This window comes from Acanthochromis polyacanthus, chromosome 14 (genome assembly GCF_021347895.1).
Source record: "Acanthochromis polyacanthus isolate Apoly-LR-REF ecotype Palm Island chromosome 14, KAUST_Apoly_ChrSc, whole genome shotgun sequence".
NCBI classification, from domain to species: domain Eukaryota; kingdom Metazoa; phylum Chordata; class Actinopteri; family Pomacentridae; genus Acanthochromis; species Acanthochromis polyacanthus.
The window spans coordinates 12,323,806-12,350,935 of NC_067126.1; the positions used below are offsets into that span (position 1 = coordinate 12,323,806).

At 38.5% G+C, this 27,130-nt stretch overlaps 3 protein-coding genes across 9 annotated transcripts in view; all 3 read right to left on the reverse strand.

Moving 5' to 3' along the window:
* neb (nebulin) overlaps positions 1 to 890 on the reverse strand; it is a 71,010-nt gene extending 70,120 nt beyond the window's left edge. For both annotated transcript variants that reach the window (XM_051958882.1, XM_051958883.1), the window contains exon 1: positions 739 to 890. The gene's annotated coding sequence lies outside the window, so the exon portion shown is untranslated. The remainder of the gene's footprint in view (positions 1 to 738) is intronic.
* Positions 891 to 1,006: 116 nt separating this feature from the next.
* On the reverse strand, positions 1,007 to 9,115 carry arl5a (ADP-ribosylation factor-like 5A). The gene is made up of 6 exons (XM_022201466.2): positions 8,735 to 9,115; positions 4,552 to 4,612; positions 4,264 to 4,411; positions 3,322 to 3,405; positions 1,865 to 2,016; positions 1,007 to 1,642 (listed from the first exon to the last, which is right to left on the reverse strand). Exons 1-6 carry the CDS (start codon positions 8,778 to 8,780, stop codon positions 1,594 to 1,596), a joined length of 540 nt encoding a protein of 179 aa, XP_022057158.1. The 5' UTR covers positions 8,781 to 9,115; the 3' UTR covers positions 1,007 to 1,593.
* An 853-nt stretch (positions 9,116 to 9,968) lies between these two features.
* Positions 9,969 to 27,130, reverse strand: part of cacnb4a (calcium channel, voltage-dependent, beta 4a subunit) — an 81,049-nt gene continuing 63,887 nt past the window's right edge. For 3 of the 6 annotated variants that reach the window (XM_051958937.1, XM_051958936.1, XM_051958940.1), the window contains 9 exons: positions 26,397 to 26,476; positions 26,170 to 26,189; positions 23,742 to 23,822; positions 17,859 to 17,917; positions 17,656 to 17,765; positions 17,380 to 17,531; positions 16,786 to 16,881; positions 16,482 to 16,658; positions 9,969 to 12,047 (listed from right to left, as the gene is read on the reverse strand). In XM_051958937.1, the coding sequence (XP_051814897.1) occupies positions 11,784 to 12,047; positions 16,482 to 16,658; positions 16,786 to 16,881; positions 17,380 to 17,531; positions 17,656 to 17,765; positions 17,859 to 17,917; positions 23,742 to 23,822; positions 26,170 to 26,189; positions 26,397 to 26,476 (1,039 nt within the window). In that variant the 3' untranslated portion in view covers positions 9,969 to 11,783. The remainder of the gene's footprint in view (positions 12,048 to 16,481; positions 16,659 to 16,785; positions 16,882 to 17,379; positions 17,532 to 17,655; positions 17,766 to 17,858; positions 17,918 to 23,741; positions 23,823 to 26,169; positions 26,190 to 26,396; positions 26,477 to 27,130) is intronic. The other 3 variants (XM_051958939.1, XM_051958938.1, XM_051958941.1) reach the window with 2 other exon arrangements.

Consider the following 27,130-nt stretch of genomic DNA (forward strand, 5'->3'; position numbering starts at 1 on the left):
AAAGACTACACAAAACCATGAAACCATGAAAGTGCCACCAGGAGGACCTATTCCTTGAAATTTCCTAGTGCTTCCACATATATCGTATGGTCTTTTCCTCAGCTCAGTTGTCTTGTTAATGCACAGGGTTTGTATTAAACTGTTAAGAGTTTCATTTGGTCCCACCTTTGTAAATAAGTTCCACTGGAGGTCATGTTGTATTCAAAGAAACAACTTATGAAATATCTCTGAAATAAAAGCCCCAACTATGAGCTTTAGCCTGAAAAAGCTGTGAAGCGCTACAACGCTGGGCTTGTTGCTTCTGGTGATCCTTTTATATATCATGGAGAGGAATTTGATTTAATGCTGAAGTAGAAAATACTCATGAATGCTTCATTTCACACCAGAACAGGAAGCCCAATATTAAAAACATTTGAAAGAGGCATGCTGTTAAAGGTATCCATAGGCCTGTTATTACATAAAGCAAAATGAAGGGAAGCCAAGATGTCACAAAAGGATAATCACAAGTCAAAGTATTGTGCTTAATGGTAAGGCTGTTTGCTGACTTTGTATAAAGAAACTGCCTCACCATAACAGATCAGCTGAGGAGTCGTCATGCCTACGAGTAAAGTGAGGCAGTGGAGGCATCAGAATACCAATTACACTTTGGCTTTGACTTTGGTTTCTGTTCGTTCTCATTCCTTTAAACTTTTTAAACGCTGCTAGGCAAGTCCTTGCTACTCTGCACTAAACACTTACTTTGTGCTGCTTACATTGGAGCCTGACTTCTTCTCCTCTTCCTGAATCCCTCTGCTGTCTTACTCTGTCCTCTCTACTTCTGTAGCTGCTCATCATGCTCCCTGAAAAGCACCAGGGACCGCGAGCTCATGTGACACATTCTGCTCCCTAAAGGACTAAAAAAAGAATGTTACATACACAAAACTCAATATAGTTGTGCTATAAAAGTCAATGATAAAAGAGAAATCTAGCAAGTCACCTGAAAGAACCACTCATTTATGACACAATGCAAATTCACCTGAAACAGATAAAAACACTTTATTTCAGTGATTATTCATAGGGACTGAAAGGAAGAGGGTACATTGTGATTTTTTACCCTCCTGTCTGCATTTTTCAGTCACCGTTTGAACATTCTGCTGCAGGCACCAAGTTAAAAGAGAATACTGGACTGTACACACAGGGGGCAATAAAAACCACCACAGCCAGTCCGGCAATACTGCAAGGCCACCGTGGGCTAGACTCACACACAGCTGATTAATAAGTCCATGTACAGTTCCATGTCAGACACTTTGCTGACCTCTGTGTTTTGCTGAAAGGAAAACCGTGCAGAAATTTCAGTTTAAATAATTCAAGTCTCTTTGTTGTCCTTGTGAAAAAGGTCAAGTTTTTTTGTTGTTCTCAGTTCAGACGTCTTTTGTAAAATAAATTATTACAGAAGAATATAACATCCTGGCAGCTTCTGCCCGTATCGGCTCCACAGGAAAGAGGAGGGGGGCTGTCCATCACTGACCTCAGCCCCTTTCTCAAGTCTGGAGGCAGAAAAAAAATACAAAAATGACAGAAAGGGCACACTCCTAATCAAAGCCACTGAGGTCATCATCTCACACGCAGCCGTGACATCATCCACTCAAGACCCTGGCACAACCTGGAGGTGAACAAGAAGTTGGGAATGTCAGAGAGGAACAGGGATATGGAAGAGAGAGGGGTAGGAATGCAGATAGACAAGCATTAAAACCAAAATTCTGTATGTTCACTGTAATACAACAAAGGATAAAGCCACACTTTTCTTATATCTAAGCCTAATTGTGCATACATGGAAATTTAATTTTTTCATCAGACAAGACTGAGAAGTAACTGCAGTTCTTACCCCTCTCCAGTGAGGGCGCAACAGGCTTGGATGTGCCACTGGTGGTCTTTAACAGAGGTAAGCTGGAGGCTCTGGGAGATCTCAGCCACAGACATGCAACCTTTCACATCCTGCTTGTTGGCAAAGATCAGCAGTCCTGCCTTTCTCAAATCCTGGAGGGCAGAGCAGAGGCATCACAAAGAAAAAGTGTGAGAAAATGTAGATATGTTTTATTTTTTGAAAGACATATGGTAACCCTTGCAGACAAAACTGCAAAAACATTTCATTTTAATGACTCTGATAGCTTTGTCTGAAAATGTAAAGTAGAATCACACATATAATTGAAGAGTTTGAGTTGAGGTGCTCCATCACTAAAGCTAAAAAGACCTGTTGATCCATCTGAGATTGTCAGGCAGTGGAATTGCTCAACTTGGTCAGTTGTTTTTACGTTTCTACGATGGGTTTTGCCCTACATTTTTATATAAGCTTGAGTAATAAATAAATCTTCATCCCAAAAACTGATTCAAAGTAGGATAGTATAAATTACACAGCAGTTAGTATTACTTGTGTCTGTTGATATGTGTAATTTATATGCAAATTCTAAATAAAAACAGGGCGCACACATGACCAAATTAATTATATATATATATATATATATATATATATATATATATATATATATATATATATCGCTTTTTATTTAGTTTAAATTGCCAAATATGAGCCAAGGAGGAAAATTGCTGATTTTTTTTAGTAAACTGACAAAACAAATGTAATAAATGAACTGCTGCACACTTTGTGGTTCCCTTTTGTTCGTCATCTACTGAGCACAATGATTTCACTTCTATTTTCGTGGGAAAATTGACTGTGTTTTGCTTTCAGTATCAAAAACAATATTTCAACATTCTCCTTAACAAAGAACTAGTGTGCAGTATTTTGGGGGATATTATAGCAGACATGGCGCATAGCATTCACAATTAAGCTGTCATTAGTGTATTAGCATGAATTGAATGAATATAGGGAGCAGGTTCTCTTCCATGGACTCTGTCATGTACCGCAACCATGTTTCTACAGTAGGCCAGAACACACAAACCAAACTGTGGCAAGAGAGGGCATTTCCTGTTTTTACCTAAACACCATAGCTTCTCCTACTCACTTGGAGAGTGAGGGATAGTCAGTTGGTTGACACCACCCAGAACCTCACCACTAAATACAACTAAATCCTACATGCGAGTCCTTTAAATAAACATTTATTTTCTGAATCAAGAGTTGTTTGCCACACAAAGTTCATTCATTCAGATAAACAATTTTTTCATTATATGTCCATGTTAATAGACGTTTGTCTCTGCCCAGAACTCAATATTTATATCGAAATGACCAATGAGTGACATAAACCGCAGATAATTCTATGAATACATGTAACAAAATAATAAAATGACATAATTATAATCATCATTATCAGTTTGTATGATACTCACTTCATGTGCTAGCATTCTGTAGAGTTCTTCTTTGGTCACAGAGATCCTTTCTCTGTCTGTACTATCAACCACCACAATTACAAACTAAAGAGGGAAGATGGGGAGAAATAAAGGCTAGTTATTAAATTGCTGACTCTGCATTTAAACTTTACCGTACACTTAAACCTTATGCACAGCACTATATGGTTAGCCACACAACTATATTATAATGTGTTTATGTAGTTTCTGCAGACACTCCCAGTTATTTAGAAATTGTTGCAAATTAATAGTACATAGCTTTTACAGATGAAATATATTTGTAGGGACAGTTTAACTATGGTCCGACCGGTATTTCAGCATTGTCAACATGAATATACCGGTAGATATTTTTCAAAATAAACATTTCCTCTACATTTGGGTCAAAAACAAATTGTATTTTCAGTCACGGAAAGTGAGATTTAATAAAGTGATAGATGGTTATACGGAGGAGCGAGCTGAATACTTCAGATCTGTTTGGATCGTAACATCCGACATGGTTACAGACAAATTCACGGGTCGAATACCGATCAAGCGACATCGTCCAGTATAAATATGTACAAGGTGTAGGTATTTTAAAAATGCAGTAACAATACATTGGCAAATAGCATTTAAAAAAAAAACAAACACTTAATGTGAAAAAACAAAACAAAAACAAAAAAAACTTCAAAGCTCCAAAGATTCCTTTTTGGACACTTGTTAAGCAGGATGTTTTACAGTTGAAAAATTGAATTGTCAGTGTTATCGTCAGATTTATGTGCTTATATGCTGCAAAGTCTCATTATTTGTTGGCCAGCATGTTCGCGCGGTAAATTTAGTCAATATTGGCAGATAATTCAGTCTTGCCATTTTATCACCCTTGTTAATAGTTCAAACACTTCTGTTTATTTTAATTACTAGCAGTGAACCAGGATAACCTGCTATTACCTCTGTGTTTGTGTAGTATGTATTCCACGATGACCTAAGAGATTCCTGGCCCCCAATGTCCCACATAAGAAAATGAGTGTTGTTGACAACGATCTCCTCCACGTTGCTCCCAATTGTAGGGGAAGTGTGTACCACCTCATTCATTGAACTAAAACATACAAAATAGAAAACAGTATCTTTATGTTATGGGTAATACAAGTAACATTCACAAAATTAACATTTGTTTGCGCACTACATGGATTGAGAAAACTGTGAGGATATATACAGTAGCTTACTGAAATTACTTACAACTGGTAAAGAATTGTGGTCTTGCCAGCATTATCCAGGCCCACAATAATAACTTTGTGCTCTGAAAGGCAATACAAAGAATTCACAGATCAACAGTGACATTAATATGTGGGTTAACTGCTAAGGACTGACTGATGTATCACTCTTATGTAAACCCAGCCAAGTAATCAGTTTAAAAGATGTCTTTTGATGCGGAACGGCACTGACAGATCGAAACAACAGTCTTTTTTGTGTGCAGCACTACCCTTTGGTACCAAATCGAGTAGCTTCACACATCGAGCATCACTGGAACATTGTGGTGCTGTGAACGGTGTACTTTCACAGCTACAGATGAGTTAGTGGGTGGTCTTAAGCTAGCTTGTACAATCAGGCTGAAAGTAGCAGCAGCGGCGGAGATTGCACATAGAGTGTCTTTCTAACACAAAGCGGCTTTACCTGTGAAAAAGACCAACAAGATGTGACAAGTGGATCGATTGCTATCTTGCTGTTGTTACACTGAAGTGACACGACAATACTAAGATGTCCTATAGTAAGCACAAGAATAGGACAGAAGGAAAAGACGATGCAGCATGGGGGATAAAAGTGCTGCTTGCTTGTCTATAAATCTTTTTTTTCCTGATATAATACCCTGCTTCAGGCAACAAAAACACTAATGGCTCTTTTATTATCTAGGACTTAATGATATTGCCATGTTTCAGCTTTCACGACAAGAAAGAGAGACTTGAAGACAGAAGAGGAACAAAAACTGGTTGGTGTTATTAGATATGGCCAAATGGGTAATCGAGAGAAACTAGAGCATGACAGAATGACATCAAATCTACACTCTGGTCACACTGTTCTGCTTGTATACATGTATTTAAGTACAGCTTATCAGAAAAAGCTTTATGTTTGGTCTACGGAAAAACTGAGCATCACACAACAAACACACAAAGGCATGCAAACTACGCATGTATTTGGTCTTCTGCTGATATGAGAGTAGAGGGCAAAGGCTCCCAGTGCTTTTTAGGTATTGTTTTTAAACTCTTTCAGTTTGCAATCTTTGAGTTGAAAATACATCAAATTACTGCTTTCAAGACTAAAAAAATAGATGCATTTAAAAATGGACTTTTACGCAGCCATACAATCCACACATCAAAACAAATAATTTAATTTACAACTAGAGTAATATCTGTAAAATTAGCATGTAATTCCCAAAATGTGTAAGGAAATTTGGAGATGACAAAGCTATTTTCAATTTTTTTCAACCAACTCATAATAGTGAAGTAGGGTTGGTTATCACACACAACGTAGCTTTCACCTTGAATCTGAATGAGGGGATATTTCTAAATAAATCACAGCATCAGCAGGGTGTTTCAACTACTGCTTTTTTTTTAATTTTAAAAACTGCTAGGTTTTAGAACTTTGCGTATAAACACACACACACACACACACACACACACACACACACACACACACACACACACACACACACACACACACACACACACACACACACACACACACACACACACACACACACACACACACACTCAACAGAGTGACATGACGTCTCTAGTTAGAGAATATGCATGTAGCTAGAATAATACACACAAGGAATTAATTACAAGGATCTCTCCGCTAAACTGTCTGCAACATACCATAAAATAAAAAACCCTTTAAATTCTATTTTTGGCAAGGTAAAAATTCATCTGCATATACAGAATTATCACATACAGTTCGCCTGCAGCAACTAAAACCTTACAAAAATGAGGATGTGAAAGCAGACACAAACAGATTTGCACAAGGGCAAAATGTGGGACTTAATGCCACTCGACAATGCTGAACCTAAACATAATAGAACAGCTGTGAAGACAAGGACTAACCTTACTTCTGCAAAACTGTAGCTTTTGCAAACACAACAGACTGCATGCTTAGATGTAACACAAAGCTCACTACATTGCCTACTTCAGTGCAACTGGAAGAAGCGGGAGCATAAAACCAGTGTAGTGTGTAGAATAAAAAGGTCATGCAGGTGTGAGCAAAACTGTTCGCATACATTTTAACTACACACACTGCACAAAGGTTGCATTGGTTTGCCCCCAATTATCACAAGTAAGTTTTCAAACTATTTTTTAAAACCTATTCGGACAGATATTTTGTCTATTTACTGTTAACTCCCAAACTTCACGGAGATGTCTTACAATTGCTTGTTTTGATAGTGGATTTACTATCAAACAAGGCAATTTTTGAGTGGAACTAACAAACTGGGTGCATTTTTGATCAGAAAAAAAAACATTAAAACAATAATAAATTATCTAAACTGAAAAGGTTAGCAAAAACCAAAAACTCTCTGTCCCTATACTGTAAATATGAACGTGTTAGCTTCTCTATATCTACAGCGTGTACTTCATTTGTTGCTCAGTTTGTTAGATAGCTTAGTTAGCCTCCTTTTTTATTAATGGACAGAAATGCAAACACTTCAGACCAAACCTAAGATCACGTGGACGCGAGATAATAACATGATATGTTGCTTAATTTCTACCATTACCCTCAAGCATTTAAAAAAAAAGACCATCAAGACTATCAGGTTTGTAATGTCTCATCACATGCTCTCATCTTTGTAAATGAAGTTCTGCTGTTCCTCTGGGTTGAATGAATCAGGTGGGTACAGTCATGGTAACTTTTCCAGGGACTTTAAAGTGCAGCTGGGGTTAGATTCAGGGGTTACAATAAAAGCTTTACAGACAGATGGGTACAAGTAAAATAGAGCAAAGTTCACAGGTAATCAAGCAGCTATAAAATCTTCTGTCTGGTACTTTCATTATGACTGTAACGTTTAGTGGCAAAAATCAGTGCCCCAGAAACTTTGCAAGAAGAGGTGTAAGAGGAATCGTTAACAGTTGTTCTGGGCAATAAAACGATTCCTATCGGCAGTAGACATGTTAGAAATAGCAACAGGAAAAACGGTTTCACTTAAATCCACCAACCATCATGCAAACTCATGATTAAAACACAAAGATGGGTTTTATGAACAACCCTCAGTATGCCCATTTGCCCTCTGACACTCTCTCCGTGGCTTCTGTGCAGGTTTTCTGGGGCGTTTTGGTCCACTTATCCACTTGGGCCTCTCTTCATCCTCATCCATCCCTGCAGGGACCAGCGATTGCCCATGCAAGATGTGCTTCTTAGTCTAAAAACACCCATGATTCTGTGTCCCACTTTACCTCAGCAATGCACTCCCAGCTCTGAGTTTGATGTTGAGATGCATGTGGTGGTTGATGCAGTGATACCAAGTCCTGGCCAGTCACTAAAAACCTTAACCTCACTGTGGTGCAACCACTTCACCCCAGTCGCCCTTAAAGAGTCTCTGAGATTTAATTGCTTCCTTAATTTTATGTAGATCAAGGTGAGACCATCTCTTCATCCCTGTTAATGTGCATAATAATGCATTTGTGTACATCATTCATTACTGTCAACACTAAAATACTACCTGTGTACATTGAAAAATATGGTGCTTAACAAGAGATCAATGTTGACTGAAATAAAACCTTTTTGTTGTTGGTGTCTCTATTTTAAAGCTGACATGCATGTGCCATCTCAAATGGTGACTATCTAATTTAATTAAGCCAGATATGAATGGATTCCGGGTTATCTGTATTGTTGCTCTAACACTGATAGGATGATATGACCACACAGGCGGTACACAGTCAGTGTGATTCACTCTACAATCATTCATTGATCCTTACTGGCCCGAGTATTGTGCTGATGTAGCTGCCTCCACTGTGATGTTTGTGTAGCCATCTCCACACACAATACCGGCCACCACTGGTCCATACGTCGGGCTTCATGTTACACAGGTTTCGCAATGACTGTTTACAGTTTCAAGATCACTAACCGGGGATCTGCTTGGCTTCATGAACCTGCACTTTATAAATAATCTAACACACAGTTAACCCAGAGACGGTACTGGGAACTGGTGGAAAAACTACATTCAACCCCAGACAAAAGGCGACACATTAACAATACGTTATGTAAGTGATGTATGAGCAATAATAAAACCTAAAACCACGTACAGTGATGTACACCGTAATGAAGAGAAAGCCAGTTTCTCAGAAGGGAGCAGTCCAATGGGCCTTCTCTAACCACCGAACCCGCATACATCTTTAGCAATTTCTGGATTAAAAAAAACACAGCCCCTGCTTACCTTGATGATTAAAAAGCCTCCATAGCTTCGTAAATAATATCCCCATGGCTGACGGTGAAGTTTTTCCGATGCCAGCTTGTAACGAATCGCTGTAACTTAGCCAGCTAGCCTCGGTGACATCCAGTGCTATCAACTTTACCTAGCTAGCTAGCTCGCTAACTACACCGACGAAGAGCTCTCAAAGCATTTACGTACAACTGCCATATTCGTGTGAACTAAATCCAACTATGGCTCTCTCAAACGAGGTGAAACTGTATGTATGACGATTAGGTTATTGCCGGAAACTAAACCAAAACGCTAATCGCTGTGGCTAGCTGGTTGGTATCAGCTGCTGTTGTGAAGTGCGTTGCGCTGTCAATCTTGCGCATGCGTACTTCCAGACTTGGTCCAAATTGATGTACACATATTACATTATCCATCCATCCATTATCTATACGCCGCTTAATCATCATGAGGGTCGCTGGGGTGCTATAGCCTATCCTAGCTGACTTGGGGCAAAGGCAGGGAACACCCTGGACAGGTCGCCAGTCTGTCGCAGGGCTCATATTATATTATATTATATTATATTATATTATATTATATTATATTATATTATATTATATTATATTATATTATATTGTATTATATTATAAACAACTTTTTTAAACAAATATTTATTGCAATGAATTTGTGCTCTTCTGTTGCATGCTGCTAGCCCAAAGAGCTGCTAAATTGCCTTTCTTTGTTGTTTAGCAGTGATACTAAAGATCTATTCTGTTCTGTTCTAATGATTCATTTTTGCTTCTATAATATATACAATAATGTAAGAGAATAACGCTACTATATCCCCGCTATTCTGTAAATACACTTCAAAACACTCCTTTAGCTAGGCACATTATTCATCATAGCATAAAATTATCATGCCCAAAAAGGTGTACATATTCTTTATTATATGTGTATATTTTTGACCTCATTGTACTGTTGTTTCCTTGTCTTGCTTCTTTCATCCCTCACTTATGTTGTTGCTGTGACATGAACATTTCCACTGTGAGGGATCAATAAAATGTATTTTATTTTATTTACTGAAACTAAATGAAAGAGGTTTGGATTCATAGTGTTGAAAAATAGCATGTTTTCATTTTTATGCTTACAGTTTGCAGTAGTCCTCTTGCGTTAAAACTATCAATATAGGTGACAAAATAAAGAAAAAAACTGTTGCATGTGTTTTTGAACAGAAACTACAGTGCTAGCCATACAACAGCATAAGGGCAGTTTATTTCATTACAATTGTAAAATGACAGTGCACACAAACTTTCTAATCAATGCATCATTCTCTCACAGGCAGTATACAAATGTTTTAAATTGTTGCTTATGCTCCACCGTTTTGAAACGACAACAATAAAAGCTGGCAGGTAAGAACAGAAGTCTCCTTGTCAATCTACTTTGTTTTTGTTCTTTTCCCCCCAGAATCACTGTACAATGAGATCTCTGGTCTAAAAACTGAAAACAAAAGGAATTTATTTTCAATACCTAAATATTAAATTACAAGATACGAGGATACATCATTAAAAGGTAATGGTATATTTATTCTGTAGTAGCTGGCAGAATACACAGAAATCCAAAGATGCAGGGAACTGCCCTACATTTCCATGAAAGTAGCATGTAAAAGACGCTGTGACGCAGCAGAGTCCGGCCCAAGTGCTTTTAGAAAGTTTCTCACTCAACAGGAGCATTTAATGTAGCTCAAATAAAAGAGTAAAAAGCTGAAAACAAGCTGGCATTTTAAATGCTACTCAATGATAGTATTTCAGTATCACTTTACTTCATAAAACCTTAAATAATAAAGGATTCTCTTTTTTGAATTTGAATGCAAGGCTCTGAAAGAAATCAAATAAATGGAATGCAATTTAATTAATTGAAAGTGGAGCTTTACATAAATTATTCTTTGTGTTAATTATCTTTGTGTATACACATGGAAGCCCTCAATAAAAAGTCATTCTCTAAAACCCAATTTCATCAGTTCCATATGATGTCCTGCTAAACACATGAAAGACGACAGCAGTTGATAAACGCATGGCATGTGAAAAACATGCTGGCACATGACCATCCTTGTGACTCCTGTGCTGGAAGAGTTCCTTCCTTATTTTAATAGCCTTTGTTTTAACAACTAAACCATAAAATCTCTGAACAATTTAACTCATCGCTCAGAATTTAAATTCCCCATCACATGGGTGAGAACATAAACGCTACACTTCTAGGTCTAACTGACCTCTCATTCCTGAGGTTTGGAGCTTTGAAATTTTATTAGCATCTGCATGATTTACATGTTTCTGTCGTGATATAATTAATGACAAAAAAAAAATAAAAATAGAGGAAACAAAAGGGGGCCACATGAAGCTACTTGCATGAACCCTGAAGAGAACAACACACCACCATGTCACTTTCAAAACAAAAACATGTAAAAACAAAATTGTAAAACTCTGGATTTGGGAACAAGTTTTCACAGAATTTATTACACTCACATCAAGGACAGTGGCACACAAACTTGAGGAGTATTAAAGATGCATTACACTCTGCTTCTACCAGCTCCGTGCAAACAAGTTCTGTGCTGATCATCACCACTGGATGCTATCTGGCTTGAGTCCAACTGTAATTACAGCCCTACCTGCATGCTACAGTAACAGCTGAAATAGCGGGAAAGGTCTAGAGAAGATTACATCCCACATTTTTCTTGCTAGTGTGTTTCACTCACAAGCCACATATGGGATATATTCAAATTAGGTCCAGATTTAGCTTCCCTTTTAAAACTTTTCTGCTCTTGTGCTACTTTCGTATCCAGTCCCTTGTTCACATCAAAGCAAGAGCAGGATTCTTTTTTTCATTTTTTTATTAGGTTCAAATGCCCATTTGGCAGGAGGCGAGGCCAAAGGGGATATGAGGTACTACACAGAAATAAGAGGTTGGTACAGTCCATATGAGTGTAGTAGATTGATCACATTACAGAAAAGCTACCTCAGCTCTTGTGTTCATGGTGGTTTGTTCAGAGACGTCTTTAACAGCGGCTCATGGCTCAGAGCCGATGCCTGGAGTCCTGGCTGTAGCCTCCCGGGGAGCCTCGGTTGCGATGAGGCTTGTATGAGTCCTGGTAGGGGTCCTGGTAGTCCTCCTCCACCAGAGGAGAGTGGTCCCTGCTTTGCTGTGAGCCTGAGGACAGACGGTTGTGATTCTTGCGTGCCCGTTCGTTGTGGTAGTTCTCGTCGGCCGGCATCAGGCTGTGACGTTCGACTGGCGAGTGGTCTGTTGTTGTGTGGTTGCTGTTCCGGTTTCTTTGGGCCTGTTTGAGGAAGGAAATACTGATTCCAAATGGTGTTTTGCTTCATTAGACATCTGACACAACACTTAGACTATACAACAGCAGCTATGCATAATCATAATGTTTGACATGATAATAAAGTGGAAAAAGGTTAGTGCAATGATCCAAAATGAAACTGAATGAGTCAGTTGTGTCTAATGCAAACTCCTTTTGATATAAGCATCATATCTAATTATATTAGAAGAGGGTTTACTGCACCATGCAAAAGTTTTAGACACTTTACAGCGTGTCTTCTATTTTTACAGATTTCTCATACTTTAATGTTCCAGATCATCCAATTAATATTTATATTTATTTGACATTAGACTGAGAAAACCCTGCCAGTTTTAGTTATTCATTCAAAGTAGTTTTCTTAAAAATGCAAAAAAAAATAGAAAACAGACATACAAGACAAATGTTTTAATGAAATGTATACATTACTGTGAAAAAACTAGCTTTGTCTTATATTAACATTAGTTTCATGACCTGAAACATAAGTGTGACTAATATTCAAAAATTTAAGACATTACAGCACTGTATATGTTTCATTAAAATATTTGTCTTCGATGGCTGATACGCGTTTTGCATATTTAAGAAAACACTACTTTCGATAAAAAATTAACTAAACTAGGCAGCAATTCCACAGTAGATGTGTCCAAATGTGCCATTTCATGAACAAAAGCAACGGGCAAGAAGGTTGAGTACCAGTGACACAGCGGTTGGCCGAGCACACAAGATGACTGAACATCAAGCTGAGTCCCTCTTCAAAATCGGATGATGTCCAGCAGCGCCGTAAACTCAGAATTGGCAGAAACATAGCTAAGTGACTCACTTTTGTGTGAAAACACAAGAACAGAGGGGGACAGAAAAAAAAGGCACCAGGTGCTCTGGACTCATGAGTCAAAATTGGAGATATTTGGCTTCAACAGAAAGCAGTTTGTTTACTGAAGGTAGAGAAAAAGATGCAAGGATGAGTTTCTGCCTAGCAATGAAGAATAGAAGAGATTCTGCAGATGAAGTTTGGTCAGAAATTATGATTTCCTCAGTGCTGAGAAGCACAATAAGATTCTTATCTGTCATTTAGGCATCTGATCAGTGCCAAAGTCATTCTGCAGCAATGACCTCAAAATAAAAAAGAGCAAGAAATCCTGAAAGCCCTGATCCTTCAGCCTGTAATTCCATGACAAGGAACTAAAACAGCTCGATTACACAGAAGTGAGGCACGTTTTCAGAGATATTCGGAACAATATGCCCACCAAGTATCTTGAAAAAAAATATAGCTGGGAGAGGTTCAAAAGGCAGCATTGTTTACTAAAAACCTTTTCTCACAATACTGTGTATCAGGAACCTAAAAGTCAAATTTTACTTTAAATAGAACTCTGTCTCATGTAGGCATTGAAGGTGATACAAAAATAGCTTTCTCTGTGGTTGTACAAATATAACATTTTAGTATTGACACTGCAATGTATACATGTGTAATCACATCGCAGGAGGTGCAATTGGAAGTTACATACAGTGGGTACGGAAAGTATTCAGACCCCTTGAAATTTTTCACTCTCTGTGTCATTGCAGCCATTTGCCAAAATCAAAAAAGTTCATTTTATTTCTCATTAATGTACACTCAGCACCCTATCTTGACAGAAAAAAAAAACAGAAATGTAGAATTTTTTGCAAATTATAAAAGAAAAACTGAAATGTCACATGGTCAGAAGTATTCAGACCCTGTGCTCAGTATAGAGTAGAAGCACCCTTTTCAGCTAGTACAGCCATGAGTCTTCTTGGGAATGACGCAACAAGTTTTTCACACCTGGATTTGGGGATCCTCTGCCATTCTTCCTTGCAGATCCTCTCCAGTTCTGTCAGGTTGGATGGTGAACGTTGGTGGACAGACATTTTGAGGTCTCTCCGGAGATGATCAATTGGGTTCAGGTCAGGGCTCTGGCTGGGCCAGTCAAGAACGGTCACAGAGTTGTTGTGAAGCCACTCCTTTGTTATTTTAGCTGTGTGCTAAGGGTCATTGTCCTGTTGAAAGGTGAACCTTCGGCCCAGTCTGAGGTCCTGAGCACTGTGGAAGAGGTTTTCCTCCAGGATATCTCTGTACTTGGCCGCATTCATCCTTCCTTCAATTGCAACCAGTCGTCCTGTCCCTGCAGCTGAAAAACACCCCCACAACATGATGCTCCCACCACCATGTTTCACTGTAGGGATTGTATTGGGCAGGTGATGAGCAGTGCCTGGTTTTCTGCACACATACCGCTTAGAATTAACACCAAAAATTCAATCTTGGTCTCATCAGATCAGAGAATTTTATTTCTCATAGTCTGGGAGTCCTTCATGTGTTTTTGGCAAACTATGTGGGCTTTCATGTGTCTTGCACTGAGGAGAGGCTTCTGTCGGGCCACTCTGCCATAAAGCCCTGACTGGTGGAGGGCTGCAGTGATAGTTGACTTTGTGGAACTTTCTCCTATCTCCCGACTGCATCTCTGGAGCTCAGCCACAGTGATCTTTGGGTTCTTCTTTACCTCTCTCACCAAGGCTCTTCTCCCACCATTGCTCAGTTTGGCTGGACGGCCAGGTCTAGGAAGAGTTGTGGTCGTCCCAAACTTCTTCCATTTGAGGATTATGGAGGCCACTGTGCTCTTAGGAACCTTGAGTGCTGCAGAAATTCTTTTGTAACCTTGGCCAGATCTGTGCCTTGCCACAATTCTGTCTCTGAGCTCCTTGGGCAGTTCCTTCAACCTCATGATTCTCATTTGCTCTGACATGCACTGTGAGCTGTAAGGTCTTATATAGACAGGTGTGTGCCTTTCCTAATCAAGTCCAATCAGTTTAATTAAACACAGCTGGACTCCAATAAAGAAGCAGAACCATCTGGAGGAGGATCAGAAGAAATGGACAGCATGTGAGTTAAATATGAATGTCGCTGCAAAGGGTCTGAATACTTCTGACCATGTGATATTTCAGTTTTTCTTTTTTAATAAATTTGCAAAAAATTCTACATTTCTGCTTTTTTCTGTCAAGATGGGGTGCTGAGTGTACATTAATGAGAAATAAAATGAACTTTTTTGATTTTGGCAAATGGCTGCAATGACACAGAGAGTGAAAAATTTCAAGGAGTCTGAATACCTTCCGTACCCACTGTACATGCTGCAACAGTCTGACACAAAATTAACTCCCTTGCTTCTTACTTTCCTGAACAAATCCACAAGAAAAGTCAGTCTGATGTAATATCACTAGCTTTGATTTAATGGTTCTCGGATATGCTTCTTTTTGTGTGTTTTTTTAACTTAATTTATAAACTTAGAGGTTGTTGACATGCAGGCTCCACATTTGCACAGCAAAATGAATGAGGAACAGAAGAGAGACACTGAAAAGGAAGGTTTAGGTGCAAATAGAATCACAAAGTCAAATGTTTGATTATTTACACTACAAAGCTCTGTATGGTAAGTGCAAAGCTAGATCTGAATGTCACACAAAGCAAAAGCATTATTTTGGGTGCCTTTTGCCAGCGTAAAACTCTATAAGAAAGGGTCTAAATGGCTTTTTTTGATAATGTACTAATGTTATAAAATTACTCACAATCTTTCTATAATGATTAATTCTTTTCAAATCGAGTTACTGAAATCTTGGAGTAATTTTTTTTTAAAATAGCGATGTATATATCGTAAGCTATAACATCAGTTTTTATTTTTTAAATATTGTGCAGCCCTATTTCCCGCATTGACATCAATAAGCAAAATACAAATAAAGATCAACACCCTCTGCCTGCTTAAGTTAAGTTAGTTATATTAGATTCTATGGATGAAGTATTAAACTTTTAAATATGGTTCTTTAAAAATGACTTGTCCACTAACAATACATAGATAATTCTGGGGGTATTTTCCTAAAAACACAATCTGTAGAGCTGCAGAGTCTTCAGGAGAGTAGAAGCACCATAGAGAAGATTAGTACTATTGCACTATATTCTAGCAAAAAAGGTCTCAGGAATATACTAAGGATAATATTTTTTACAGCAGTGAAAATGGGTATTAGAATACACTGTAAATAACTGAAGACATTCAAGGTGCTATTCCCAGCAAAAAGGAACAAATTTAAATTGAAGAAGAGCATTTGTTACTCCAAAGACCTGAGCGTTATTTTCAGTTTGTTTCTGTAAATTCTCACTATGGTAATAATTCATTCATCTCAGCTATGACTTCAGGGTGTCATACATCTATCAGAAGCACAGCTGTCACTTTGTATATTTCTGTCCAGGAGATCAATGTTTGTGAAGTTCTAGTTAAGTATGACCGAATTTTACAGAAAAGAAATACAAATGCTCAGATAAATAATTTTGGAGTTCAAATTTCAAATCAACCACTTTAGGAGGATTACATAAGACAATGTTTTTTTCTCCCTTCAGCTTGACAAGTTCACCTGAATGGCAGCAGGATATGGTGAGAGAGCAGTAGAGCCCAGATTGCGTCCCAGCAGGGGGTTGAGCGGCGTACTAAGTGAGGTGTGTGTCGCCCGCCAGTATGCCTCCAGGTACTCTGCCAGGTGTTCACACGCATCTTCCAGCTGGTTCTCATCCAAAATAATATCAAACATCTCCTGATGTGGGAACAGAAGAGACGAAAGTGTAGCTGCTTTTGCTGCATATGGAGTTCTTTTCAAAGTTTCCCCACCGGCGGCTGCGGAATAAAACTAAGTGCTGGATTTATAAGAAGGTTTTACTCACAGAAGGACACTGTGCGAGTTTTTCTGCCGCAACGAGCTGCACGTTCAAGTGCTTGCTTTGAGATTTGCCTCTTGATTTGATCAGCCGTTGCAGGACCTGTGGAAAGCACAGTTGAAAAAAACACAAGGAGACGTCTCCAAAAGGGGAATAACCGCCGACTACAAAGGCATACACCTACTTAAACAAGCTGCCCCATTAACTTGACTGGCATCTTTATCTCCATCTGTAGCCTTGAAACACTAAACTGGTCTCAACATTAATTCTACTACATGAAAATGTGCAGTTTCATACATGCAAATCACATTTCCAGAAAATCAAACCAGCACAAGTAATAACACGCCTGTCACTCTTCCTATAAGCCCAACTCAGTGTAACAGTCATGCCTCTTGCTTCAGAGTTTCCCTCACTGACTGGTTGACTTTCCTCATATTTTACTTTGAAATGTAAATTAACCTGACATATTATTCTGCTTGTTCGAGGAGCCAAGTGCAGTAAATATTGCCAATTGCAAGCTTTAAGACTACCCAGCGCTGAAAGAGGGCAGAAAATGTGAAACTCTGATAGCTATCCACTATCTGAGCCTTCTGATCTTACCTTGGGAGAGGACACTTTAACATGGACGATAATGGGTGCTAATGATGTCTTGATAAGCTGCGCCGGGTGGTTTATGGTGTCTGCATCCAAAACCACCAGCTGGAGAGACCTGGCCAGCTCAAAAATTCTTTCTATCTCACTCTGGACCTCCGCTACAGAGGACAAACACAAACGCACAACTGTGAATAAGAAGGCAATTGCAAAAAAACATCCACTGGTTCCACACCTACAACAACACATGCACATCATTGAGTGAGACAGTTCCTATAGCTTTACCAAGGCTGGAGCGGGTGTTGGATCTCTCAATGATGGCCCTCTTACTGGGGTTGTTTAGTACTGACCTCTTGGCCAACGATATGTCAGCTGTTACCCTTGTGATGGATATCCTGCAACAACACAGGACACACGCCATATATAAAGATCACACTGGCAGCGGGATGACGCACAATAAGAAATACTGCTTCACATTTACTGCTCACCTCCCATCAAATCTGTGTTTCAGAAAGTCGAACAGTGCTTTCTGCATCATATCTGTCACCTGCATGAGGGAATAAAAAGACAACTTAAAAAGAACAGAAGAAGATAAGACATTGAAGCCTATAAAGCGACATAAAATGAATATATTTGCACATTTATTGAATAAGTATGCTATAGAGCAGAAAATATATGGAACTGGACTTATTATGATGCTGCTGCTGAGCCAGGTCTGAGGTATACACTTGACTGAGCAATTGTCTGCATATTGTTTTGCCCTCTTGCTGGCTGCTGAACGTGGGCCACATTAAATAAAGTGATTAACAGCAACAATGAGAGGCGTCGCAGAGACCAATGCACAGGTGATGAATTGGGGCAATTGCCAAGTGCAGCCTGTCATATATGGCCTCGGCTGATGAACATGAGGCTTTGAATCAAAGCAGAGACCAAAAATGAAGAGCTTCTAATGAGAAAGTCATCCTTAAAGATGCTCAGTCATCCTGTTGCTTTGACTTGAGGCAATGAACACACAGACACATGAATCAAAAGCAGGCGAAAGCCTTGTGTTTGGTGGGGCCAGTTGTCACTCTGATTTGTTCAAGTGAGCTTGACAGCGACAGTGAGGGTTGACAGGGGTGTCTTGTCCTTTGAGCTGAAACATGGAACTGTTTGCAGATGAAAAACAGTACTTTTAACATCTTCAACAATTTAAAAAATGGAGGCACTTGAATCTATTTTTAATTAAGCAAATTCTGATGAAAATGTGCTTGTACTTTTACTTGTAAAAGTACACATTTACAGAATGGTATAATTGTGTTTTTGCTACTTAAAAACCCCTCTTAGAACCTGAATCTTGCACATGAATAGTATCACTATATAATTAATCAAAGTACATACATGTTAACTCTGTACCACTAGCAGAAAGAATAGCACTGCTAACACAAAATCTTGCAGACGTAAGGCATAAAAGCACCTATCAATGAAAAAATAGCCTGCCAAGAGTTCTACCTCACTGGAGATAGACAGAGAAGTTACCAGGTATACCTCTGTATAAAATCAGTTCAACTTTGTCTCTTGAGGAAAAGCTCATGTTTACTCAAGACTTCCACATCAGCATTTACTCTAGCTGGGTGTAACTGGTTCGGCCTGAGTACAAAGAGTGGGTTAAGTAAATGTGAAAGAACACATCATATGAGTTATTAGTAGCCAACTTGTATAATCGTAAATAACCACATTTAAATAGTTTTTGTCTTTCATAAAAGTAGAGGATGTTTGATAGGAGTTAGAGTTAGTTACTTCTGGAGACATTTATTTTACTGTTAGATATTTATGTCTCATGTTTCATGATATACTATATGTTCATATCATGATTTTTTTCTTTCTCAACATAATAACATACAATTAAAAGGAGGTTTTTTTGGCTGTACCAGTTTTGTTTCCAAGTTGATTATATCAGATGATATCGGCCTGTCACAGCTAAATGACATTGGCTTTGCCTAATATATGCCAATATGAAAACTTTCTTTACAAATCATAATACACAATCCGTTATTTATACTGTATATATGTAAATAGACTGTTTTTGCACTATCGTTAAGATTTCCTGGTTCTGACAAGGACAAGCTCTGCAATCTCGTTATACATTGTATTGTATAATGACAATAAAGAATATTCTATTCTATTATATCTTTACTTTTTACTTTCCAGCAATGTATATCACAAAGTAGTTATCAACTAAAAATGAAGACACCACTTGACTTCGCACCACCATCTGCTCAGCTGTCATACACACGTGGACAAAATTGTTGGTACCCCTCAATTAAAGAAGGAAAAACCCACAATTCTCACTGAAATCACTTGAAACTCACAAAAGTAACAATAAATAAAAATTTATTGAAAATTAAATAATCAAAATCAGCCATCACTTTTGAATTGTTGATTAACATAATTATTTAAAAAAACAAACTAATGAAATAGGGCTGGACAAAAATGATGGTACCCATAACTTAATATTTTGTTGCACAACCTTTTGAGGCAATCACTGCAATTAAACGGTTTCTGTATTTGTCAATGAGCGTTCTGCAGCTGTCAACAGGTATTTTGGCCCACTCCTCATGAGCAAACAGCTCCAGTTGTCTCAGGTTTGATGGGTGTCTTCTCCAAATGGCATGTTTCAGCTCCTTCCACATATGTTCAATGGGATTTAGATCTGGGATCATAGAAGGCCACTTTAGAATAGTCCAACGCTTTTCTCTCAGCCATTCTTGGGTGTTTTTGGCTGTGTGTTTTGGATCGTTGTCCTGTTGGAAGACCCACGACCTGCGACTGAGACCAAGCTTTCTGACACTAGGCAGCACATTTCTCTCCAGAATGCCTTGATAGTCTTCAGATTTCATGGTACCTTGCACACTTTCAAGACACCCTGTGCCAGATGCAGCAAAGCAGCCCCAAAACATTACTGAGCCTCCTCCATGTTTCACCGTAGGGACAGTGTTCTTTTCTTCGTATGCTTGGTTTTTGAGTCTATGAACATAGAGTTGATGTGCCTTACCAAAAAGCTCCAGTTTGGTCTCATCTGTCCAAAGGACATTCTCCCAGAAGCTTTGTGGCTTGTCAACATGCATTTTTGCAAATTCCAGTCTGGCTTTTTTATGAGTTTTTTTCAGCAGTGGTGTCCTCCTTGGTCGTCTCCCATGAAGTCCACTTTGGCTCAAACAACGACGAATGGTGCCATCTGACACTGATGTACCTTGGCCTTGGAGTTCACCTTTAATTTCTTTGGAGGTTGCTCTGGGCTCTTTGGATACAATTCCAACGATCCGTCTCTTCAATTTGTCATCAATTTTCCTCTTGCGGCCACGTCCAGGGAGGTTGGCTACTGTCCCGTGGGTCTTGAACTTCTGAATAATATGAGCCACTGTTGTCACAGGAACTTCAAGCTGTTTAGAGATGGTCTTATAGCCTTTACCTTTAAGATGTTTGTCTATCATTTTTTTTCGGATGTCCTGGGACAATTCTCTCCTTCGCTTTCTGTTGTCCATGTTCAGTGTGGTACACACCTTTTCACCAAACAGCAGGGTGACTACTTGTCTCCCTTTAAATAGGCAGACTGACTGATTATGAGTTTGGAAACACCTGTGATGTCAATTAAATGACACACCTGAGTTAATCATGTCACTCTGGTCAAATAGTTTTCAATCTTTTATAGAGGTACCATCATTTTTGTCCAGGCCTGTTTCATTAGTTTGTTTTTTTAAATAATTATGTTAATCAACAATTCAAAAGTAATGGCTGTTTTTGATTATTTAATTTTCAATAAATTTTTATTTATTGTTACTTTTGTGAGTTTCAAGTGATTTCAGTGAGAATTGTGGGTTTTTCCTTCTTTAACTGAGGGGTACCAACAATTTTGTCCACGTGTGTACGTACTCTGCTACAGTAGGTACAGAAAGTATTCAGACTCCTTGAAATTTTTCACTCTCTGTGTCATTGCTGGCATTTGCCAAAATCAAAAAAAGTTCATTTTATTTCTCATTAATGTACACTCAGAAACCCATCTTGACAGAAAAAAACAGAAATGCAGAAATTTTTGCAAATTTATTAAAAAAGAAAAACTGAAATATCACATGGTCAGAAGTATTCAGACCCTTTGCAGCGACATTCATATTTAACTCACAGGCTGTCCATTTCTTCTGATCCTCCTCCAGATGGTTCTGCTTCTTATTGGAGTCCAGCTGAGTTTAATTAAACTGATTGGACTTGATTAGGAAAGGCACACATCTGTCTATATAAGACCTTACAGCTCACAGTGCATGTCAGCGCAAATGAGAATCATGAGGTGGAAGGAACTGCCCAAGGAGCTCAGAGACAGAATTGTGGCAAGGCACAGATCTGGCCAAGGTTACAAAAGAATTTCTGCAGCACTCAAGGTTCCTAAGAGCACAGTGGCCTCCATAATCCTCAAATGGAAGAAGTTTGGACGACCACAACTCTTCCTAGACCTGGCCGTCCAGCCAAACTGAGCAATGGTGGGAGAAGAGCCTTGGTGAGAGAGGTAAAGAAGAACCCAAAGATCACTGTGGCTGAGCTCCAGAGATGCAGTCGGGAGATAGGAGAAAGTTCCACAAAGTCAACTATCACTGCAGCCCTCCACCAGTCGGAGCTTTATGGCAGAGTGGCCCGATGGAAGCCTCTCCTCAGTTTAAGACACATGAAAGACTGCATAGAGTTTGCCAAAAAAAACACATGAAGGACTCCCAGACTATGAGAAATAAAATTCTCTGGTCTGATGAGACCAAGATTGAACTTTTTGGTGTTAATTCTAAGCGGTATGTGTGGAGAAAACCAGGCACTGCTCATCACCTGCCCAATACAATCCCTACAGTGAAACATGGTGGTGGGAGCATCATGTTGTGGGGGTGTTTTTCAGCTGCAGGGACAGGACGACTGGTTGCAATTGAAGGAAGGATGAATGCGGCCAAGTACAGAGATATCCTGGAGGAAAACCTCTTCCACAGTGCTCAGGACCTCAGACTGGGCCGAAGGTTCACCTTTCAACAGTACAATGACCCTAAGCACACAGCTAAAATAACAAAGGAGTGGCTTCACAACAACTCTGTGACCGTTCTTGACTGGCCCAGCCAGAGCCCTGACCTGAACCCAATTGAGCATCTCCGGAGAGACCTCAAAATGGCTGTCCACCAACGTTCACCATCCAACCTGACAGAACTGGAGGATCTGCAAGGAAGAATGGCAGAAGATCCCCAAATCCAGGTGTGAAAAACTTGTTGCGTCATTTTCCAAGAAGACTCATGGCTGTACTCGCTGAAAAGAGTGCTTCTACTCAATACTGAGCACAGGGTCTGAATACTTCTGACCATGTGATATTTCAGTCCTTATTTTTTAATAAATTTTCAAAAATTTCTACATTTCTTTTTTTTCTGTCAAGATGGGGTGCTGAGTGACTCCTTCAAAGACCGGTAGCCTAATGTGCTAGAAGATTTCTGACATAGTGATACAGTGAATACTACAAAAATTATGCTATTTTTCAGTCTGTACAGATTCCTGTTAATGTAAATTGTGTTTTTTCTCTTAAAAAAAAAACAACTTTCAATAAAAAAAATCTTGCATCCTCTCACATGAGTTTCATTATTAGTGCTGATTCAACACAAAGAAACAACAAACCCAGAAGTTCTGTGACATAATTAACATCCCAAAACTCTGAAAATGCCATTCTTTAATCTAAATCTGTAACCTTTAGTGCAGTACATAATTCTGTGTTTCTAATTTCAAACCATGGTCCACTTTTTTTTTTCAGACTGATGCAGTTTACCCAGAAGGTTGTTACCACGGCAACACCAGAATGGGAGGTGAGGATTGCGATTCCATGACAACTGACTTGATCGCTCCCACCTCCCACCACCTCCTTTATTGTTTGCACTGTGGTTTCCGACTGATAAGCAATGAGCAGCTTTGATTTTTGTGATATATCTCTGGGGACTTCATTTCAAATGGAATTGACCTTGATGACAAATTCAAGACTCTACAACACGACGTAATGTAAGCATGAGTCAGCTCGGACAATGAATGCATTATCACTGAGAAGAAGTCATGTCACAGAACGTGACAGTTACTGCACCTACAGCAGTGCTGAATTAAGGATTTATTTGCCAAAATGAAAGTGTGTTTCAACAGCCTTATTTTTTGTTAAATATCAGCTATTTTTCAACATGGCAACAATCTTTAGGTTAAGATTTTTACTATAAAACCACATACAGCAATGATAGAAAACTGGCTAAGTAACATGAGGATAATAAGAGGACATTTTATTGGTGGTTGTGAGGAAAAAGGCTGAGTCAGATGGCTTCAGGAGCAGCAGTTCGTCCTACCTCATAACCTTTCAGCGATGGTCCCACCAGGACAACCGGCCTCATGGAGGGAACCACGTCATACGGAGGCACGTGTTCGGCCTGGAGGGTTGGATCACACAGATACACTCAGGCTTTAATATTATTAGCAAGTGTCCTAACGTCTTCAAGTCACGGCCATTTATCTCGATGAACATTAAGATAAACTAAGTAATGTTCCATGACAATTTTTGTCCACTGATAAATCAATCAGTTTAGAAAAAACTTGAATTAATTAACCCCTTAAGCTTTAGGCTATTTTGTAAAATTTCCACCTGAATAATCACCATTAAATTGAGGCCAAAATGAACAACCTATAATAAGAGTCACAAGAAAGATTTTTGTGTTATAGTAAGCTTTCTTGTCCCCATCACCAGGCCAGAATAAAATTTCCAACTTGATGCAACAGCAATAATGTACAACAGTAGTGCATTTATTTAAATTATAGTAGTATCAGGCTTCCACTTCAATAAACTCAGTATCTATCCTTTTAAAAATGGTGGCAGGTTGTGTTTGAGTTACAGCTACACTACCATTCAAAAATTTGGGGTCACTTAGAAATGTCCTTATTTTTGAAAGAAATGCAGTTTTCTTCAATGAAGATAATATCAAATTAATCTAGACATTGTTAATGTGGTAAATGACAATTCTAGCTGGAAATGGCTGATTTTTAATGGAATATTTACATAGGGGGCCACACACAGAGGTCTAATTCCAGAAACCATCACTCCTGTGTTCTAATGGTACATTGTGTTAGTTAATCGTGTTGAAAGGCTAACTGATGATTAGAAAACCCTTGTGCAATTATGCTAGCACATGAATGTAAGTTTCATGGAAAACATGAAATTGTCTTGGTGACCCCAAACTTTTATACGGCAGTGTAGGGTTATAACTTTTTAACTTTTTTTTTTCCAAAATCAAAGTCCTGCATCATGATTGGATGAACTTTTTGGTATAATTGAAGAAACCAAATTTCATTTTCAACACTCTTTTAAAAAAGTCCCCCTGAAACAAAAAAGTATTAAAGACACATTACAGCCAATGACATGGCTTATAAAGTGAAAGCAAGAATAGAAACTGATACTCCAGTATATTACGATGGCAGTACAACTTATTATTGATCCATTATCAGTCATATTGACTTGTAATGGCCCTTGTGATAACTTAGCACGGTTTTGCATTTCATATCATTGGCTGTAATGTGTATTTCATACTTTTTTTGTTTCAGGAGGACTTTTTTTTTAAAGTGTTGAAAATGGAGTTTGGTTTCTTCAATTATACCAAAAAGTTCATCCAATCATGATGCAAGACTTTGGAAAAAAAGTTCAAAAAGTTATAACATACTGGTCCTACAACAGAGCTGAACTTGAGTCATGTCATTCATTCTCTGATGCAAGTGGTTGATCGCAGTTGACCAAATTCAGCAATTCAATAAGTATCACTAAGTGACTGAGGATGTGCTGGATTACTTTAATAGATTAACCCTTTAAGTGGACATGGACAGAGCTGGACTGAAATCTAACAGGATACGTCTCTTGAAGTTCAATGAAACTCTGGTCCTTTGTATCTGCAGGGATCTTGCAAAAAAAATAAATAAAACAATGTCCAGTAAGTACAGCGCCCTACATAATTATTGACACCCATGGTTAAGATGTGTTCTTTAGCTTCTAATAATTCATTTTTTTTTCTAAATAATATAGGACCACAATGAAAAAAAGAGGAAAATCCAATCTTTAATTCAAGTGCATTTATTCAGTGGGGAAAAAACACACATTAAGAAATAATGACTTTACATCAAATCATGTATGCCAAAATTATTAGCACCCCTGACGTTAAAGACTTCTGTATCATTTCTCTGATTGCTGCATGTTTCTCTTGCAGCATTTTTTTCTTGCATGTGTTTTATGTGTTTGTGAGTTTTTTGGTTTTGGTTTTGGTTTTGGATCATTTGCAGCGCTTTTGCCGTTTGCAGCGCGTTTGCACCTGTCGGCCACCGTATTTAAGGGTTCTCATGATCAAGCATCTAGGTGATGCACCAAAACAAGCCCAGTCGATGGAGGTCCCACCCTGAAAACCCTTGAACCCAAATGCTCCGCTGCCAACATCCCAGACACTCCAGCGGTCCCAAGTTCAAGCCCCCACCGGTTCAAGTTGTTTTGGCAGTGTGAGGGTGACTTGTGGTGTGGCTGATCAGTGTACATGCAGACTTGTTGTATTAAGTCTTCTAGATTTAAAATTTTATTAACTTTATTATTTTTAATAGTCATTTATTTTCAGCATTTAAATGTATTATTATTATTTAAATGTGCCTAACATTTTCTGACTCTGTGCAGTACTTATCATTATTGGATGCAGCTGAAGTGTAGTTTTCCCCTGTAAAGTACAGGAATAAATAAGTTGTCTTACTCACCACTTTCTGTTTCTGTTTTCCTGAAAAAGCAAAGAAATATCTGGTGAGTGTGTGCAAAACTGGAATGGGAGTATACTTATACAACCATATCAGGAAGAAGCATCACACTACTACAGGGGCTGGATAAATACTGATATACAGACAAAAATACACAGATCCTTCCCTTTGTGAATGTGACAATAATGTTTCATCTCAGACCTAAACAGACTCATATCGGTGATACCAACCTACAGAGTTTGGGTTTGGTTTGAATGTACCGGACACCATTTCTCCCAGACTTGAAGAGGAATTTCCGCTGGATTTACTGCTGCATTGATAAATGGGAATAAAAAGAGAAAAGCTTTAATGTGAAATCAAGCAACATATCACATGTCAAACACCACTAGTCCCCTGAGATATAGACTATTTTCAGAATAGAAAGATAACAGGCTAAAGACAAAAAATAAGCAGCTTGGTAGTAGGATAATATTTCTTGGATGTGAAAAACATCACAGAAATGGTGTATCAGTGATGTGTTTTAAGCTAAATTAATATGAATCTTTGGAAAACCGTTGAGGCTATAAGAAAAAAGATAGTAATGAAAAACTATAGCACTATACTAGTACATATATAGAAAAAAACATTTCTTTATGTACTACTACATGTATTATTTATGTGGCTTTGTATCATGTATGTTCTCATGTCAAATCTTGTAGAAATATAGAACAGAAATAGGATATGTTGGCTGTGACTAAATCATATACGTCAACTGATATACATTGTGTTCACTGTTCTTTAACTGTAAAACACAAATCATATCCTAAAAGACAAACATTTTTGTTTCAGTCTGTTACTGAGGCTCCAAACAAAATTGCTTTCTGGAATATAAACTAAACACGAGAAATAAAAATGACTCAAGTTGACAAGTCGTTTTTTCCCGTCTTCCTCTCACTATTGGAACTGAGAAGAGATGACAGTACTG

Coding starts and splice junctions, on each gene's coding strand:
- arl5a (XM_022201466.2), bottom strand. CDS start 8,780: ATGGGGATATTATTTACGAAGCTATGGAGGCTTTTTAATCATCAAG. Junction 4,412..4,551: donor ACCACAATTCTTTACCAGTT/GTAAGTAATTTC, acceptor TGTATGTTTTAG/TTCAATGAATGAGGTGGTAC. Junction 3,406..4,263: donor CATACTACACAAACACAGAG/GTAATAGCAGGT, acceptor TTCCCTCTTTAG/TTTGTAATTGTGGTGGTTGA.